The following is a 20,368-nucleotide window of genomic DNA, read 5'->3' as shown; positions in this document are numbered from 1 at the left end:
CAATCTTCTGTAGGAAATGTTAAAGCAGGTTCTGGAGGGCAATTAATTTAGGACCCAATCCAAGCTTGCATACTAGCTGTGTGATATTAAGCTGCTATCTCCTCCAGAGAAAGGTCAGCATCAAGGGCCTTTGGGAGTCTTTCTTAAGTATTAAGTAGACCATGCTTATAAAAGTACCTTCATCGTTGGTCAGGCCCTGGTTGCTCACACCTATAATCCTCTCAGCAGGCTGAGATCTGAGGATCTCTGTTCAAAGCCTGCATGAGCAGTAAAGTCTGGGAGACTGTTGTCCCCAATTAACTACCAAAAAAGCCAGAAATGGTGCTGTGGCTCAAGTGGTAGGGCACTAGACTTGAGTCATAAAGCTCACAGACAGTGCCATCCCTGAGTTCAAGCCCTAGGACCGGTACAAAAAAAATCTGTAACCTTCATGAAATCTAGTAGTGGCTTAGTAAACAGTGACCACTTTCATTATTCTATATTATTAATTAATCACTATTCTGTATCTCATAAGAACCAAATCTGTTCCCTCTCTGTTTCCCCCTCGCCTTTCCTTCTTCCCTCCTGCTCCCTGCAGTAGTACTGGGGTCTGAAGCAGAGCTTTGAACTTGCCAGGAAAGACACTGCCCCCCAACTCACACTTCAAAATTTTCACATCTCTTCTGATTCCCTAGTTTAGTTTTTGCATTAATAATCGAATAATGTCTTCTCTGCTTCTCCTAGCTGAAGTAATTCCATGTTTTTTTTTGTATTTTCTGACAAACTGGCCTCTCTTTTCATAAATGCTCTCATAAATATTTCCCATAATACATCTTCAGTCACATCCAGCCATGAATGGATTACTGGGACTGGACCCCTCTCTCATGCTCTGAGCTTTGGCATTCCCTGCTAAACAACAAGACACAGTGACAGGTCCATTCTCACATTCTACAGATGAGATGCCTCTTTTTAAAATGTAGGATGTGGACTGCTCTTCATACTGTTCTCCCTGGGGGTCTGCCATAAACTCAAACAGGGAAGGCTCCAATCTATTGCCAGCTCATTGAAGAACTGCCTCAAGATTAACCCTACAAGTCTCTATGCTTTTGAGACACAGAGATTTGCTTCAGTGCCTTTAAGAATTAAGTTCTTATCCCCATTTATTTTTCATAAGATCATTAATTTCCACAAGAAGATTACCATATTTTAGTTACACTGCTGCTTGCTGCCCAATCGAAACAAAAGAACTGCATTACTCTGTGAAACACAAATAAGACACAATATACTTAATTTAGCCGGTTGCTTCTTCTGAACACAAAATAGGCTGAATGATTCAGAGTTCTCCTTGGAATTACAGCATCTTGCCATTTCTGGTTTTATATTCTCTCTTCTTCATATGTCTTAAATTTCATCCAGTGTCTTTATTTAAAATGACAATAAAACTCTATTTTATATCACGTATAAATGAACCCCCTAAGAGGCCTAGAGATAATTAATCCCACCCTGAAGAATAACAGAGCCAAATTTTTGACTCATGGCCTTGGACGGAAAGCAATGCTTACCCCATCTTCCTCGATTCATGAGCCTCTGGAAGTGAAGGCAGCAGGGCTAGAGAAGGGATGGATGCCTGCTGATTCCTGATGCTTCTTCTGGAGAGGTCCCTAAAAGGGATCCTTTTCTGAGATCATTCTGGGGTCATGCATTCAGTCCTTTCACTGAGCTAGTTCAGTGCCTTTATTAGCCTCTGAGTTCTCTAACTCTGGTCCTGGGTGCTCTAAGCCTTGCAAGTCACTTGTGGTGTGCAGAAGGCAGAAGGACAGGTATTGCCCAGTGCTGAGCACAATCATGTCACACAGCTGATGTCTTCCTTAGGGCTTGGTCAACTGACCTTACAGGGCCATCTTACCAAGGGCAGGGAAGAGAAGACCCTGTGGTTTACATGGCAGTGGGGCTCCTTGGCATGAATTCATGGCCCCATGAAATTCCAGAATGGACATGGAGGCCCTGCCTCTCCCTTTCAGGACAGCTAGTGATGAGTTGCCTGTTCTACAATGCCATGGAATGTGCGTGTTCTTCTGTGCCATCCAATGGTATGAATGAACCCATGCTTAACCCTCCTCCCCAACCCGATGCTCATGTGGATGAGAATCCCTCACTCCACTCAAGTGAGATTACTGGGACAGGCTCGGAACTCTGTGTACTGTCCTTGATTATTTTTGATGAGAAGGGGTGCGGGGGGAATACTTTTAGGGCATTTATAGGCAGTTTCCAAAGCAAACTCTGTTCACAGAAAGAGGAAAATAGACTCAATGCTGTCTTCCTGGCAGGCCTTAGCCGACTGTCTTAGGAACATGTGTTTAAAATAAAAAACCTTTAGAAAGCTCTTCTTGGTGTTCCAATAATTTGCCTGTGTTGGTTTTATTTCCCAAGCCGTTGTTGTCGTTGCGATTAAATAATAATAACTCCTCTGTGGAGCTGCCTCGGGAAGCGCAGGCCCAGGCCAGGGAGAGCGGAGCTCTGGAGCTCTCGGCACCTGACCGTGTGGCCTGCGAGGGCTGCTCCCCCGCGGGGACGCCCCTCCCCAGCGCGCCCTTGTGTCCCGGGGCTGTGAGTCTCCGGGAAGCCATTGTTGCCAGCCTCTCCTGCGGGCCTCTGGCCCTGAGGTGGCCTCCTCCTCTTCCTCCCCCTCCCCCTCCTCCTCCTCTTCCTCCTCCTCTTCCTCCCCCTCCCCTTCCTCCTCTTCCTCCTCCTCCTCCTCCCCCTCCTCTTCCTCCTCCCCCTCCTCTTCCTCCTCCTCTTCTTCCTCCCCCTCCTCCTCCTCCCCCTCCTCTTCCTCCTCTTCCCCCTGCTCCTCCTCCTCCTCCTCTTCCTCCTCCCCTCCTCCTCTTCCTCCCCCTCCTCTTCCTCCTCCTCCTCCTCTTCCTCCTCTTCCCCCTCTTCCCCCTCCTCTTCCTCCTCTTCCTCCTCCTCCCCCCTTCTCTCCAGGGGTCGCCCCACTTCTCCAGCTCCCGCAGTGTGGGGACAGCAAGTGCAGAGCTCTGGCCAGCTCGGGCCTGGACAGACGGCCATGTGGCTGGTACCCGTGACCAAGTCGTCACTGCCGGTGCTCCTCCGGCGGCTCGCCCCGCCGCCCCGCCGCCCCGCCGCCGCTCTCCCGCGAGCACGCCACGCTGCTCACACTGCGGGTGGGAACATGCGCTCTCGCGGAACACGTGCTCTCGCGGGATCACGCGCCCTCCGGACATGCGCTCTCGCGGGAACACGTGCTCTCGCGGGAAGACATGCGCTCTGACAGAGCTGCTGAGGACTCCAGGGAAACCAGGGACGCCATCTTGAGTCAGGGTGGAAGGGCGGGTTGCTCATTTAGGACGGCCTTCCTCCTCGCACCCCGGGGTCGTGGCGGGCCCGCAGGGCTCTCCAGGGGCGGCAGTGAAGCTTTGGGTCCGTTTGGGGCAGGAGGAGCCCTGCGCCCTGGCCGGCGCAGGCGCGGAGGGGCGGGCCCGGGCCTCGCCTCTGCTCTCGGGTAAGTGACAGCCGTCTGGACGGAGACGGTGACCCCGGTGCAGCCTCAGCGAATCGCTCCCAGGCTTCACACACCCGGGCAAGGTCTCTGCAGGGCAGTCTGGCCCTGCCTGGAACAGCGGCGAGGGGCTGCGCCCTCGGGCCTCCCCAGGTGGGTATGGTGAGGAGGAAATAGGGCATCCAGGAAGCATTGTTATTATTATTATTATATCCAGCATTATAGATGTCAGGGCATCACATCAGTCGGATAGCTAGGAAGAGCAGACATGTCCATGTGTTCTTGTTTTGAAACAGGAGGAGAGGCTGTTCCTCACAAATGTCATTATCAGAAAAGACAAAAGTAGTGCAGATGGTCAGCATTCAAAAGGAAAAGGTATCAAGGACAGGGCGATGGAAAAAGGGAGGGAGTACCGTAAGAGCATGTTGTAACCAGGGCCACGCTGGACTGTGAATACATCAAAAGCACTGAATTATGTGATATGTGGGCTGTATCTCCACGTTGGTTGAGAAAACACAACAGGACATAACGAAGGAAAGATCTGATCCTGACCGGAGCCTGTGGGTGGGGAATGTAAATGTGGCAAGAACAGCATGGCCCCGTGGGGATGCTCAGACGGCAGTTGGGGATTAAAGCATTGCATGTGTGGTGCACACTGAACTTTGGTAGCTGTGCTGGGATAAGCAGTAGGAGATGCTTAGCACATGTTTCTAAATGACTTGAAGGCTACTTACCCTTACTCAAGTACTTGAGGAAATTGTGAATGTGTGCATGAATGTGTATGTTGACAGAAAGAGAAGGGTAAAGCAAATGGAATAAAATTTAACAGTAGATGAAGCTAGATAAAAGATAGATGGAAGAAAGAAAGAGAAAGAAAGAAACAAACAAACTTATGTGGTGGTAGATAGGTAGATAGGTTGATAGGTAATAATTGGTAGATACGTGATAGATATGTACATGGATGTATGATAGATTATAAGCAATAGATAGGTAGATAGAAGATGGGCCAACAGACAGATATTTGTGTGATTGAAGTTATTCTCAAATAAGCATGACTGTTCCTTATAAAAAATACACAATTCTGACCCAAGTCCCTGAGATATGGCTCCCTAGGCCTGAAGAGGTCCACAGCCCTTCGTGTTCTGATACTTGGATCCTAGCTTTGTGGGTCCTCTGGTTTCAGAGCCCAGGTATACTCTGTGACACCCCTCAGGAATCTTTCAACAATTCAAGAAGCTGAATAAAGAGAAAACATGCAGCCTATGTTTTTTTGGGTGGGTCTGGCTTACTTCAGTTAATATAATTTTTCCAAGTCTTTTCCATTTCCATATGAATGGTATAATATCATTCTTATGAATGAGTAGAATTCTGTTGTCTGTATATATCACATTTTCTTGATACATTCATCCACTGAGAGACATCTGGATCGATTCCATATCTTGGCTATGGAAACAATGCTGCAGTGTACATGGTTGTGCTGGTGGCTTTAGTATGACCTTGTTTGTGGTCTATTGGATATGCTCAGGAGTGGGATTGCTGGGTCATAGGGAAGCTCTATGTTTTGTCTTTCAAGGAACCTCCCTACTGCTTTCCAGAGTGGTGTTGAATAAGTTTACATTCCCACCAACCATGTAATAGAGTTCTCTTTTAGCCACATCCCTGCCCACATGTATTATTGTTAGTTTTCCTGATAATGGCCATTCCAACTGGACTGAGGTGAAATCTCAGTGTTGTTTTGATTTGCATTTCTTTTATGTCCAGAGATGTCAAACACCTCTTTATGTGTCTATTGGCCATTCTTATTTCTTCCTCTGAGACGTTTCTCTTTAAGTCTTTAGCCCATTTATTGATTGGGTTGTTGACTTTTTGTGGATTTATTTTCTGGGAGTTTATTTTTTGAGCTCTTAAGTTTATTATAGAGCTAAAATGTGTCTATAAATCTACAAGCTACTAAATTATATATATATACACTCACACTGAGACATGATAGACTATACAGGACCCTAGACATTCACACACTGAGGCCAGAGGAGAATCTACATAGGAGTGGTCGACAAAGGCTCAATGGATGTGTGCTTATGATTATATAAAATAATGTTCTGTGAAGTGAGCTCCAAAAAGGAAACAAGACATTTTGCCATTGTTGCTGTTTGGTTTTCTTTTGCTTTTGTCTTGTTTATTTTTTTGTATTTGGTTCAGTAAAGAAGGGCACAGAAAAGGTGAAATGAGGGTGAGCAAACACAACAGTGGTACTCACTAGACACTAAGTGGAAGATGAACTGTAGGTGATCTTGTAGGTGGGGACAGGAGGGAAAAACCTGGAGAGAGCAACAGGAGGGGAGACATGTTCAAAAAGAGTTGTACTCACTACTCATTATTTGATTCATATAACTGCAACCCCTCTCTATGTTAACTCTAGACTAAAAAATAAAAATAAATTGATTTTTAATAAATTAAAGTTCCTAGTGGTTATTATGTCAAAAAGAAGCTGAATTAACAAAATATTTTTGTTCACTCATGGTCCCTCATTGACTTCAAAACTTGTATTCGGAATCCTTTCAGATCTACTCAAGAGAAAATAGTGTATCTGTCCTTCACACACATTAGTGGTTCTCAGCTGAGGGAGATGTCCCCTCTGGGAGACAGTTGGCAATGTTGAGGGATATTTGTAGTTCTCACAAATAGGAATTGTTCCCAGTGTCTAGTTGGTAGAGACTAGGTGGCTGTTAAACAGCCTCAGCTACACGGGCAGCCCCTCCAAGAAGTAAAACTGTCTAGCCCCAAATGATACACAGCCAAGGCTAACAAACGCTTGCAAGCACCCATCTCCCAGGGCAACACACATTGTGTCATTGTACACCCTCACAGCCCGTATGCCTTTCTGGAACAACAGGGATGTTTTCTTACTAACCACAGCACCCCTGCCACACCCAACAAAATAACTCCACAGGATTATCTAATAACTAATCCTGATTCAAATGTTCTGGGCCAAGCAATATTCTGACCTACAGAGAGTTGGAAATGTGATTGTTCAAGTTTGGAATTACTCACTCTTAGAGGTAAAACAAAGAACATTAATGACATTTTATCCATCGATCTGGTTCCCCAGCTTGGAATACAAAAGTGCAATAATGCATAATTGTTTTCTGACCCTAAGAAGTCTTGATTAATTCAATAAATTCGCAGGTGATGGTGGTATTTTTTTTCATGTAACTATTAGCAGGGATTAGTGAGGCAGATCATTGTAAATTACATTTTTTAATCATTACACTCTGCCTCCTTCCTCGTCAACATATTTAGCAATTTCTTTTTCCCCCCCAGATGCATGGAAAGGTTTCAGCTTTTTAATGAGGAACTGCTTTCTGGAGCATGTTTTAGAATATGAGTTTAGTAGCACACATGATGTAATCTCAGTTCCCAACTTTGCAGGCAAGATTGTTGTGTGGAAATGAAACCATAAATCCCATCTGAATTTTACTTGCTGGATTCTTCCTAGGAAATATTCTTCTGTTTTCCTTTTGTTTCTTCTTAGAAGAAAACCCAACATGGTCATCTGAATAACAGATTCATGTTTGGGAAGCCAAAAAGATTGGAGGCATGCTTGTCTTTTTTTTTCTGGCCCACATCCATCCAGGGAAGTGAAGGTTTGTTCTGGGCAAGAATCCGTTCTTTCTCTGTGCCCAGAACATCTTGGGATACTGCAGAAGAGAAGCTACAAGTCAAAGAAAATAGCTCCAGCTGTCGACCCTGAGCTATAAGATTTGTCGCTGCCACCAGAGCCAGCAGTTGTTTTTTTTTTTTTTTTTTTTTTTTTTTTTAATGCACCACAAGTAAGTAAATGCCTGCACAGCAAATGAACTGCGGAGATTTCATAAATGTAATAGATTATGGCTTCAATCAAATATGAACCAACTAATAACCCCTGTCATGGTTTTTAACTAATTTTACAATTTAAGACCATGATACTTATTAAAGATCGCTAGTGTTCATAGCCCAGGGTAATATTTTCTCGTGTATTGCATTACTTAACAAAATCCATAAGGTAATTCCTACTGCCCTTACCCCAAGAATAAATGAAAGTCACATCAAATATTGCCACCCACCATTCTGACTCAACTACTTAAGTGCTTCTAGGAAATTAACTCTTAGAAAAGAGCTGAACTCTTTAGTAACCTATGGGGCTGGAATTGAGGGAGCTGTGAAAAGTGTCCTTTTGCCCTGGGAGAGCCCCTGAAGAGGAAGAGGAGGTGAAGAAGGAGGAGGAGGAAGAGGACTGGAGTTCAGAGGTCAGCTGTGGGAACACTGATAGGGAAGTTCTTTGTCCTGGAGAGAAATCCATCCATGGCCCCTTGTCACTGGCTGCCCTCTCCAGCCGTGTGGCTCTCTCAGCAACATTAGATTTAAGCACAAAAACCTCCCAGCTTAAAGAGAAAGAAAGCAAAAGACAAAGACAAAGCCCCTGCTCCTTGCTGATCAGGGAGTAAATCAACTAAGCACTTGGAGAATAGCTACTGGGAAATAGACTCCACTCAGAGATTACTAGCATTTCTTGTAGTTTCTTTCAAACAAGGCAAACAATACTTCCCATAAAGAATCTAGTAACTAGCATTCAGATGGAGTTCACGGTTTCAGTTTACATTTTATATTTTACAACCACTCATTGTCTCAAAGACACGTCCTTCTCGTTGTTTAATGACATGCATAGGCAGCAGTGCCCTTCGGCAGTGATGCCCAGTTCCTGGCTGGTAAGCCACTGGGGCTCTTTTTTTCCTTACTCAACCTCAGGATCTGAGCAGCATTGATGAGCTCACAGCCAAGGAGGTGTGCCTCCCTGGTTGATGGCTCTGCATATTTGGGGGCTCTTTTCACTGCTCCCCCTCAAAAGGGAGATGTCCCTGTTCAAACCCAAGAACGCTGCCTGGTGGCTCAGGAGGAGAACTTGAGCCCTTCCATGAGCTGCTCTGGAAATCTGCACAAAGTGAGGGTCTTTTTCTCTGCACAAGAACCCTCCTGGTATCTATCTCTGGCCACGATGGCATGGAAATTTGCAGAGCAGAACTGCCTTTGAGCAAGCAGAAAAGAACAAATTTGATCTAACACACATTCTGTGAGTTTGGTTCAATGTAGGTCAGCGTTTAAGAGAGCCCAGCTGGCCAGTCTGTGCGTCTGCCTGGGCGCTGCCTGGCCTGCTGGCTTCCGCTGAGACCAAGAAACTCCCCCTCCACCTCCGAGCGCCAGTTAATAAAAGTTCTTCACCGCTCAGTGGGGCTGAAATGCATCCAGCGCTGGGAAACTGCTTACCAGGTCTTCAGACCTGGGGGCTGCTGGGCTCCCAGCTTTGGCCGGAGCAGCCTCAGATGGCAGCTGGCATGGGGCAGGGAGTGAGGGGAGGCCTTTTCAAGGCTCAAGGATCTCTGTTCTGAGGATTAAAAGGTGTTCTGGTTTGATGTTATCTAATCACTTGGCTAAATGATTTTTTTAATGCTAGCAATTAAAGAAAATGTCCTTTGAAGATGTGTATTTTTTAAGTTGTACACTTTTATGCCACTGTTTAAATGATAGAACTTCCAAGGATCAGAGCATCTTTTTATTTGTCAGAGGGCAGGAGTGGGGGGAGTGTATTTTTGGAGTAGGAAAACATTCCTTTTCATATGATGAAACCTCCCACAAGCACCTTCTGGGTTTCTTTATTTTTCTTATTATCTTTAAGTAATTGTACAAATGAGTTGTCATTTAACAAAGCCGTTTATGGATACAATCTATCTTGATCAGTGTCATCCCTTTTAACATCTCACCCATCCCCCCCCCACCTTCCCTCTTTGCAATTCTGTACTTTGGATTCTTGTCTGCACTCCCCACTCTTCCTCCTCACTCACCTACCCATTTCCCCCTGACCCCACCTCGCCTCTTTTAAGTACTCACTTCCTGACGTTTTATTTTGCTAAACTTTGACCTTGGCTTTCTAAAGAATTACATTATTTGAGATCTCTCTTGAGTCTACCGTATTTCGGTTAGTACATGTACATGCGCTTGCATACCACCCACCATATCCACTTACAAGGTTATGAGCTAAACCTGGCTTTCACATGCACGGGAAACATGCATCCTCCTTTGTCTCTCTGGCCTGACTTTATTTAACCTAACTCCGTGCAGGCCCTCCCTTTTTTCTTTACAAATGGGACCATATCATTTTTTTCTACTGGATGAGTAAGATTCCATTGTGTATATAATTATCATGCCCATTCAGTATATATCCACTGAGCACTACTAAGATCCAGGCACCAGGAAAAGGGCTGAGGACACAAAGGGACCCCACTGCGAAGAACAAAATGGTGACACACACTCAGAGAACAGGCAGGATCCTGGAAGAGAGGCCAAGAAAGGGCTCTGGTGAAGAACCCTGTGGGGCAAGTGTTGATAGGGCCTGGCCCAGGAAAGGAAGAGGGAAGGTGACTCTGGATCAAGAAAAAAAGGCCAAGAGGCCTTGGGGAACCAAAGGGAGTCAGGCAGCCTTGGAGGGGTGGGCTGGGAGGGAGAGGGCTAAGGGCCAGTCCATAGCACTGGATGTGAACTTGACCCTGGGTTCTGTAAGCCTGAGGGTGCAAGTGGAAGAATGATGTGATCACCAGTTTTCCTTAAAAGCTTCCTGTCATTTGAGAGATGGGCTGGAATGATGGAAGGGTGGGCACAGAGTTGGCTTAGGCTCTCACAGAAGGTTAGATCACCTGGACCAGAGGAATGGGGCTGAGATAGAGGAACACTGACAGGCTGAGGAATGAGCATAATTGCTTACATTTATTGAGCGTGCAATGCGGGCAGACATGCTTAGATGCATTTAATGGTTATTACCTTTATAAGGATCCTGAGAGGGAAATACTGTCATTCCTATTTTGGAAGCTGTAGCATGAAGGTCAAATCTTATGCCCAAGGTCACAGAAGAAGGTAACAGAGTCAGGCATGTACTCAACCTCATCACCATCCTGCGGCCTGCTAGAGAAGCATTCTGAAGGTGGATATGCCCTCTTGTTCAAATTGTCATCACTTAGGAGTACATTCTGCAGATATTGACTAACAGCCTGTGGGAGTCAGGAGCTGGCCCCAGAAGGGAAAGAGAATGACTCTGCCTTGCTCCTGCATCCTGGGCTCAGACCCTGGCCACTCTAGAGCCCGTTACTCAATTACGTAGATGCATGCATTCTCTAAAGTGATCTGCCAGACCCCACACGGGACAGAGGGTTTTGAATGCATAATTGTATATGTTCAAGGGCTTGAGTTTAAGGGGTCTTAGCACTTAACAGCCTCCACCCACTCCCACTGCCAAGTAGCTACATGACACAGACAGCAGAAGTAGACTGGAGGAAATCATGGAAACACCCATCATGGGCACAAGATGCGAGGGCAACTGCCTCCCTGTGGTGACAAGTTGTGAGCAGGGTGTGCTCCCCATGCTAATGAGCTGTGAGCAGGGTGTGCTCCCCATGCTAATGAGCTGTAAGCAGGGTGTGCTCCCCATGCTAATGATCTGTGAGGAGGGTGTGCTCCCCATGCTAATGAGCTGTGAGCAGGGTGTGCTCCCCATGCTAATGAGCTGTGAGCAGGGTGTGCTCCCCATGCTAATGAGCTGTGAGCAGGGTGTGCTCCCCATGCTAATGAGCTGTGAGGAGGGTGTGCTCCCCATGCTAATGAGCTGTGAGGAGGGTGTGCTCCCCATGCTAATGAGCTGTGAGGAGGGTGTGCTCCCCATGCTAATGAGCTGTGAGGAGGGTGTGCTCCCCATGCTAATGAGCTGTGAGGAGGGTGTGCTCCCCATGCTAATGAGCTGTGAGCAGGGTGTGCTCCCCATGCTAATGAGCTGTGAGCAGGGTGTGCTCCCCATGCTAATGAGCTGTGAGGAGGGTGTGCTCCCCATGCTAATGAGCTGTGAGGAGGGTGTGCTCCCCATGGTGATGAAATGTGAGGAGGGTGTGCTCCCCATGCTAATGAGCTGTGAGGAGGGTGTGCTCCCCATGCTAATGAGCTGTGAGCAGGGTGTGCTCCCCATGGTGATGAAATGTGAGGAGGGTGTGCTCCCCATGCTAATGAGCTGTGAGGAGGGTGTGCTCCCCATGGTGATGAGCTGTGAGCAGGGTGTGCTCCCCATGCTAATGAGCTGTGAGGATGAATGTGCTCCCTGTGGTGATGATCTGTGAGGAGAGTGTGCTCCATGTGGTGGTGATCTGTGAGGATAGTGTGCTCCCTGTGGTGGTGATCTGTGAGGATAGTGTGCTCCCTGTAGTGATTATCTGTGAGGAGGGTGTGCTCTCTGTGGTGGTGAGCTGTGAGGATAATGTGCTCCCTGTAGTGATTATCTGTGAGGAGGGTGTGCTCCCTGTGGTGATGATCTGTGAGGTTAGAGTGCTCCCTGTAGTGATGATCTGCGAGGATAGAGTGCTCCCTGTAGTGATGATCTGTGAGGAGGGTGTGCTCCCTGTGGTGATGATCTGCAAGGATGGAGTGCTCCCTGTGGTGGTGATCTGTGAGGATAGAGTGCTCCCCGTGGTGATGATCTGTGAGGATAGAGTGCTCTTTGTGTTGATGATCTGTGAGAATAGTGTGCTCCCTGTGGTGGTGATCTGTGAGGATAGAGTGCTCCCTGTGGTGATGATCTGTGAGGAGGGTGTGCTCCTCTCGGTGATGATCTGTGAGGTTAGAGTGCTCCCTGTAGTGATGATCTGTGAGGAGGGTGTGCTCCCCATGGTGATGATCTGTGAGGAGGGTGTGCTCCCCATGCCAACAAGCTGTGAGGAGGGTGTGCTCCCCATGCTAATGAGTTGTGAGGATGAATGTGCTCCCTGTGGTGATGATCTGTGAGGAGGGTGTGCTCCCTGTGGTGGTGATCTGTGAGGATAGAGTGCTCCCTGTGGTGGTGATCTGTGAGGATAGAGTGCTCCCTGTGGTGGTGATCTGTGAGGATAGTGTGATCCCTGTGGTTATAAGCTGTGAGGAGGGTGTGCTGCCTGGAATGGTGGAACATGCCTGTGAGGCCAGCATTTGGGAAGCTAAGGCAGGAAATTACAAGTTCAAAGCCAGCCTGAGTTGTGTAGTGAGACCTTGTCTCATCAACAAGCAAAATCAATTTGAAAAGAAGTTAAGCTTACATTATTTCCCAGGTGATGCCAACATTTTCCACATTGAAAACAAACATAAATATTGGCAAAGACAGAGTTCTAAACAAATTTCCAGCCAAACCAAGATAGAGAGGTACCAGAAGTTTTGAATTCTTGTCATGTTTTAATTTCCTTCTCATTTTATACCTCCATGTGCTTCTTTCACAAAGTCTGGCCTGCTCACTTCATAAAACCATCCAGTAATCCAAGGGCATAGGCCTGAAGAGGTCTGTGCGTCCAGGCAGTTTTGACCATTCTTCAGGATGTGGGGGACCCAGGCTAGTAGGCACTGGTTTGCCTTCTGATCTTGCCTCCAAATGTATTTTGCTCCAATTCAGGAACAGATGCTACCTTATAAAGGACATTCATTTAGTAACTAGGAAAATATGGCTCATGGTTTTTAATTATTTTTTTTACTGTGGGCTTTGTTTTTATACTGTGTGTTTTGTTAAAACTCCCAGTGGTTCATCCCTTATGTGAGAGTATTTGGAGCTGTGTTCCTACATTCTAGGAAAAGAAAAAAACATTACTCGAATTTATATATGAGCCATTTTTTAATTTGTGGAGTAATAACTTGTGATAAGGCAAACTGCAGAAGATGCGGGGGGCGGGGGGGGGGGTGGATCCTGAACAGCAAATGAGCTTCGGGAAAGAAGAAATCACCAACGCCTACACATACATGAGACTTAACTGCCAAGCGCAGGTATCCATAGTACATTCTGGTGTTCATTGACAGATAAGAACTGTCTAGTGACACTTTTGTATGGATGTACTGCACAGAATGATTAAACCCCAAATCAAAGGTATGTTCTTCAAAAAAAAATCAAACATTCTACATGTCAACAGTGAGTTTTCATGGTCTAAGAAGCTGATGCCAGTGTCTGTCTTCTGGTCCTCACTGCCCTCGTTCCGAAACTGATAACAAGAGATCAGGGTGGATCTTGGTGCCAAGTAGGCTTCTGCGGTGTTTGGAACAGTGAGCTCCTGAGCATACACATCCTGTGCCTCCTTCTAGGATTGATGAAAACGGTTGGAACCCTATTTCTGTTACTTGATCTAGTTACTTTGGACCCACCTGTCTACCTTTTGGGTTTCCTTATCATGATGATTCTGTGTTTGCCATCTACCCAGTGAGCACCCACTCACCATGTGCAGATACTGTGCTGGCCGTGGGATGTACTCAAATCTTACTTTTAAAAATGCAAGGTTATTTTGTAAGAATGTTAGCCACATTGTAATGCCATTATGAAAATTCTAAGTGATGGTGTGTTCAGCCGTATATAGACAGACTTTGGCATCAGGAAAAGCAGCCCTTGGTAGGGAGGGCAGGATTCCACTTGTTCTCCCACAAGGAAGGCAGGGGCTGTCCTGTGGCTTTGTCTCTTTTCTTCATTCCAATCCACTCCTCAAGTCTCACAGGGACACCCATGGACTGGGTGCTCAAGAGAAGGTCTTTCTACACAGCTGAGAATGGCTCAAGCCCTCCTCCATCCCAAATGACCTCCTGGCCTCCAGCTCTTAGCAGAACCTGCTGTTATGCTGGGCTGCACCTGAGTTTGGCATCCTGAGAGCTAAGGTCCTACCCGATCCTAGGATGTTCACACTGAACCCTGTTTCCTTCATATTCCACTTCTCAGTGTAGGTGGCCTTTAACTCCATAGCTCCTGTCTGCTCAGGTCATTTCTGTGCATAATGTCTCCCATTCTACCAGATAAAGTCAGAGACTTCTGACAGCCTGCCTGTACACACACACACACACACACACACACACACACACACACACACACACACACACACACACACACACACACACACACACACACACACACACACACACACACACACACACACACACACACACACACACACACACACACACACACACTGAGGTGTGGGGTTCCCTGTCCTTTCATATCCCCTAAACCCATGGCCCCTGACCTGCTTGCCCTGCCCCTCACTGCCTAGCCACATATGATTACTTCTATCTGGAATGTCCTCCTTGTTCCCCACCCCTCACCTGCCAACATGTCATCTTGTTCTTCTCTACCATCTTTCACGTCTCACGTGGGTGCCGCTCCCAGGCTGGCCGTAGGTTGGAAGTCCTTCTTTGGTTGCACTCACAGCACTGGCTGCTGTGTACTTTGTTCCCAATGTCCAGCACAAAGCATGCTGGTTTAAGTCTCACTAGCAAATAGCAGCTAAGCAAAGCAAGGAAGAGCAGAATCCACTCTCAGCACAGTGGAAGAACATTGTATTCTCTGGTGTTGAAGGGGGATGGAATGTCTTGTTAGGTCAGTTAATCTAAAAAGTTGAGAAGAAGTACATTCTGGAGAAATCATGATCTCTACTTCTGTCTCCGTGTGCTGACGCAAGATTTCTCTTTGGGGAAACACAGCGGCTGTTCTGACATATTTCCAAGATGGCCATTGTCCATCTGCCCATCTTCACTTTCTCCAGAACACTTTGCCTTGAAGACACCTTTAAATCAAACACATGTTTGAGAACACTCGATCGAGCACCTTCTTGATTTGGTGGCATTGAGGCCAGCTACACAGATGCACTTGTGTGTTCATCCCTTTTCCCCCTCAACACATATATATTTGGTACCTAGTTCAGCACTACCGGAAATACTTGGTAAATATCACTCAATCAGTGTGTACCATATGGCAGCTGACATCACAAGTTCTAAAGCTACATCACCAGAGCATTGCTACATATGATGTGACCTCAGGCAGGTCACCTGACTTCCAGGTTCTTGGTTACTACCTTTGAACTGGGATTACAAACAGCATCTACCTTGCAGAGATGCAGCAAACACTGAATGGGAGACTTAGCTGGCACAGAGGAAGTGCTCAAACGCCGACCCAACAAAAAGGAGGAGGCTGCACAGGGCCGGAGATGGGGTGAACAAACAGCCCCCCTGCCCTGGCCAGGGCTTGCATTCCTGACAGCAGAGATAGACACACAGAAAAAGCCATCGAATGGGAGTGCTGTACAGGAAACCAGCGGCACTGCAGTGCCAGGAGTGATAGGAAGGGAATACTTCAGATACGAGAACGGAGAAAGGCCTCTCCAGGAGCACCACCTAGTAGGAGGGTGAAGGAGTCAGCCTCATGGAAAGCCAGGCACAGGGCTAGCACATTCAGTGGGGGAGTCTGGAATCTTCTAGAACCATCCACACAGGCCAGTGTGGAGGGAGAGTGGGCCGGGGGAGGACGTGACCACCCGGGGGCTGTTTCGGTCCAAGTGCAGTGAAGAGGAACTGAGAGCTGTCAACACGGGTAGCCCTGAGCCCAGGGACTGGCAGGGCTGTGAGCTGAGAGGGAGGAAGTGGGGCCAGGCAGCAGGGCCATCCAGAAGCCCCAGCGCGGGCTCTGCTACCAAGCCTGAGTTCCTCCCAGTGCTGCCTTAGGGAGTGCCAGCCACAGGCGCCACAGTCCCCCGGGGCCTCCAGCCGCCCCACCTAATGCCCCATCTCTCCTAGGAGATGGGTTCCAGAGGGCCACACGCGCGACCCTCGACGCCCCACGCCAGCCGCTGCCACACTCATCCTGTCGTGTTGTCCTTGTTTCCACAGAGGTCTCATTGGGAGCAGCTTCACAGAAACGCACTACCTGCAAAACGGCACTGATGTCTCCCTCGCCCGCAACTACACCGTGAGTCCTGCATGCGCGTCAGTCCACAGCTCTCCACGCCAGTGAACCCGAGCTTGCACTTCCCAGCCCCCTTGTGCTAAATAAGCAAGTCTCATGGTCTGGGCATTCCATGGTGCCCCAGGAAAACGTGGCCTTGACCATGTGTGTCAGGAGAGCCATGGAAGCCAGTGGCAGAGCTGACCTTGAAACTGCCATCCCTCCCCCACCAAGGCCTAGGAGGTGACCATTTGGGCCCAAGCTAGAGATGTCTTAGAAACAGTCCTATCTGGGCTGAATATTGTTACACTGGGGGACATACCTTAAAGAAAATGAAAGGAAAGTGGACCCTACTTACCTACTATGAGCAGCTCCACAACGTTAAAATGACTTTACGTCAAGACTATTACTGCCAGGCAGAATGGCCCATGCTGTAATCCCACCTACTGGCCAGGCAGAGACTGAAGGATCTCAAGTTAAAGACCAGCCCAACCGGGTACCAGTGGCTCACACCTGTCATTCTAACTACTCAAGAGGCTGAGATCTGAGGATCACGGTTCAAAGCCAGCCCAGGCAGAAAGTCCATGAGACTCTTATCTCCAATAAACCACTAGAAAACCAGAAGTGGCACTGTGGCTTAAGAGGTAGAGTGCTTGCCTTGAGCTGAAGAGCACAGGGACAGTGCCCAGGCCCATAGTTCAAGCCCCACAACTGACCAAAAAAAAAAAAAAAACAAAAACAGACCAGCCCAGGCAAAGTCAGCCAGCAAGCTCCTATCTAAACAACAAAATACAAAGTCAAAAGGGCTATGGTTGTGGCTCAAGAGGTAAAGCCATAGTCTAGCAAGTGTGAGAGCCCTTATTTCAATCCCAAGTATAGAGAGAATAAGAGGAGGGAGGGAGAGAGGGAGGGAAGGAGAAAGGGAATATTGCTATGATATGACATTTATCACTTCTTCGTCTCATTTCTGGTACAAACCCTTAAGTGATGAAGAGGCATAAGGCAGACTCTGAAGACAGCTACCTGGTTTAAAAAGCTATAGATGTTGATTTTAAAAACTGTGATCTAGAGGCAAGCATTGCATTGTGTTGCGGCTACCGAACAGCCCTGTTGTCTTCAGCACCCTCTCCTTCTCTGTGATGCCCACACTCTCTTATCTCTTAGGTACTTGGTGCTTATGTACCAATCGGTCTCCTTCCCCAAAACATAGTGGGATGGATGGGGTGGGGGTTCAGGTCTCCAGTCCCAAGAAGACAATGGAAATCTTAAGCAAAGTATAAATATACACATATTTTTGTCAATAGCTGAGGCAGAGACAAAGGGGAGACCTTTGCCCACAGCACTGGCTCCTGAGTTAGGGCTGTAGGACCCCAAAAGGCTGCTCAGGACCCAGAAAAGTGCTAGGAGTAGGGGAAGAGAAGCAGAAGATGCATGAGAAGCTCACAAAATCTGGCTACCCAGGGAGCCACTTCTAGTATGAAGCTAGAATTCAACACACAGAAGGCCTTGAGGCTGTCTGCCAGTATCCCAAACTGAAAAGAGATTGTACTGAGACCAAAAAAATGGAAGCCTCTTCTAGCCCAGTGTATGCATTGGGAATGGGTTGAGCCTAGGTGCAAAATTTTACTATGGCCCAAAGAATGACATTCCCAGGCAAGATACTGACCTTGAAGCTGGTCCCAAATCAGTGGGGCTTCCCTGGGCCCAGGCTGAAGTCCCGGAGTGTCTCCATGGAGATGTGTCCATGTCTAGATTACATGCAGTGCTCCTGCAAAGAAAGAAATGGATAATACTAATGCTGAAGATGAGTCCCAAGTCAAAGTTGCAAACCACACAATGAACAAGGCCTGCCAGAAATGAGCTTCGGTAGACAGATGTAATGGGTCACTTCTTCCGGGAACACAAAGTGATAGCAAAAACCAAAGAGGGAATTTTAGAGAACAGAAAAGACCTATAGAAATTTAGCAGTAAAAAAGCATCTTGAGAAATAGGAAGGAAGCAGACTGTGATAAGAATGAACCTAAACTTTGAAGAAAACCCACCAGATTCCCAAAACAGGAGAAATGATATGCCAGGATAGCTTACACAGAGACACTGAGACCAAATGAAACAAAGGAGACATTAGGGGAAATTGGTAGCAGTTGAACCAACTCTAGACTTCTCATTAGCATGGCATTAAAACTTTGGAAAGAAGAGAGAAAATTATTGTCACATTCAATTTTATTTTGGAGGTATTTTCCACAGACAAAGGTAAAATAGGAATGTTAGTATAAAGATGAGAGAATTCCTTGTAAGATGCTCACAAAGGTTATTCAGCCAGGAATAACTAGTGAAGAATTGCTGGGAATTGCTGGGTGCCAGTGGCTCACACCTGTAGTCTGAGCTACTCAGGAGGTTGAGATCTAAGGATGACAGGTCAAAGACAACCCTGGCAGAAAAGTCCAGGAGACTCTTATATCCAATTAACCAGAAAAAAAGCTGGAAGTGGAAGTGTGGCTCAAGTGGTGGAGCACTAGCGTTGAATGCAAAGTTAAGGGAGACTACTGTGGTGCTGATTTCAAGCCCCCAGTACCAGAACAAATAAAGAGATGACAGGAGACTGAACAAGAGACAAGGGAAGTGTATCAGAGCAAGAGGAGGGAAAATAATTGCAAGTGAATAAATCTGTCTAAAATAACAATTACAGCCACAACGGCTACATTAGAGTATTTTAAAACGAGACAAAGAAGTAGCTGTAGGCAGCTTAATAATTTGTATTAAACTAAATGCTAATTAAATTTAAACTTTGATAAGTAAAATATGCCCTGCAATTTTAAGTATAACACTTTAAAGAACAGAAAAAAACCAGAATGTATAATTCTAAGTAATTGAAAATGAATAGAAATAGTGACATTGTTCGAGATGCACAATATTCATAAACTGTTGTGGCAACTCCTTTGTTCAACTACTTAAAGATAACAAAAATAGTTTGAAAAGAAAGAAATAGTATATCAATCCAGTAGTGGACATGAAAGAAGGAAAGGAATTTAAACAACAGAATACATATAAGACATAAAATGAGAAGATAAAAATGAGAAACATATTAATCTCACTGAATGCATATAGTAATTTACTTGTTAAAATAAATTTAATATAAATCCAGCTACATATAATTTACAGAATTTATACCCCCAGTACAAAATGCATGTGGAAAGAAAGGAGAAAGAACAGACAAGCCTTAACCCAAAGAAAACTTCTAGGAACCTGCTGACATCGCCAAGCTAAACCTTGACAAGGGGAAAGGCATTATTAGGTATCCAGGGGGCATTACATAATGATGAAAGGACCAGTTCAAAAGGATGATGAAAGAATTATAAAACCAACCAGATGTGCCAAATATATGAAGAAATAATGGAAATAATCCAAGTATAACTTTTAAATCTAATTATAGATTAACCTTGATTTGTTAGCCCAACTCCTAATTAAAAGATTTCTTCTGCTTCTGCTCCTTCTTTCTCTTCTTCTTTTCCTCCTCCTCTTCCTCCTCCTCCTCCTCCTCCTCCACCTCCTCCTCCTCCTCCTCCACCTCCTCCTCTTCTTCTTCCTTCTCCTCCTCCTCCTTCTCTTCCTCTTCCTCCTCCTCTTCCTCCTCACCTGGTGATGGAGGAGGAGATTTTTTTCAACTTCCCAGTTTCCCTGCACACTCACAGGTACTTGAGATCCACACATGAAAAGCAGTCCAAGGCTTCTTTAACAAGGAGAATCTCACGAGGTCCATTTATTTTAGTGTAACAGAGGGGGAGAAAGTCGATAGAAATGAAAACAGGGAGAGCTATTTCCTAGTCCTCATACAGGAAATGGGAATACAAGTAGGCATGTCTGCCTAGCAGCCCCTAATCACTAGACAGTGGCTGAGGATGGCTAAGATGGCTGCTTTTTGTTATTCTGAGACATGGACATGTGACCTAGGCCTACTTTACACACAGGAAGGAGATAAGAGTTTTCTTCATCCATGTGTGGATGGGTCTAACCTCCGAGCAAGGCAGATAGATACGCAGGACCCTTGAATGTAAGAGCACCTAGAGGTGATGGGAGGGAGTTTGCTGCTCTGG

The 20,368-nt window shown here is 46.4% G+C and overlaps 1 protein-coding gene across 1 annotated transcript in view; it reads left to right on the top strand.

Annotated features, from left to right (window-relative positions):
• The window catches only part of LOC138803857 (disintegrin and metalloproteinase domain-containing protein 12-like), a 274,347-nt gene that overhangs the window by 154,201 nt on the left and 99,778 nt on the right, over nt 1–20,368 (top strand). Inside the window, exon 4 of the mRNA XM_069987927.1 lies at nt 16,223–16,301. Coding sequence (XP_069844028.1) covers nt 16,223–16,301 — 79 coding nt within the window. The remainder of the gene's footprint in view (nt 1–16,222; nt 16,302–20,368) is intronic.

Source organism: Dipodomys merriami, unplaced genomic scaffold, assembly GCF_024711535.1.
Source record: "Dipodomys merriami isolate MVZ:Mamm:240054 unplaced genomic scaffold, mDipMer1.0.p SCAF_35, whole genome shotgun sequence".
Classification (NCBI taxonomy): domain Eukaryota; kingdom Metazoa; phylum Chordata; class Mammalia; order Rodentia; family Heteromyidae; genus Dipodomys; species Dipodomys merriami.
Note: the sequence above shows the minus strand (reverse complement) of the source record. Positions and strands in the feature narration are given on the sequence as shown.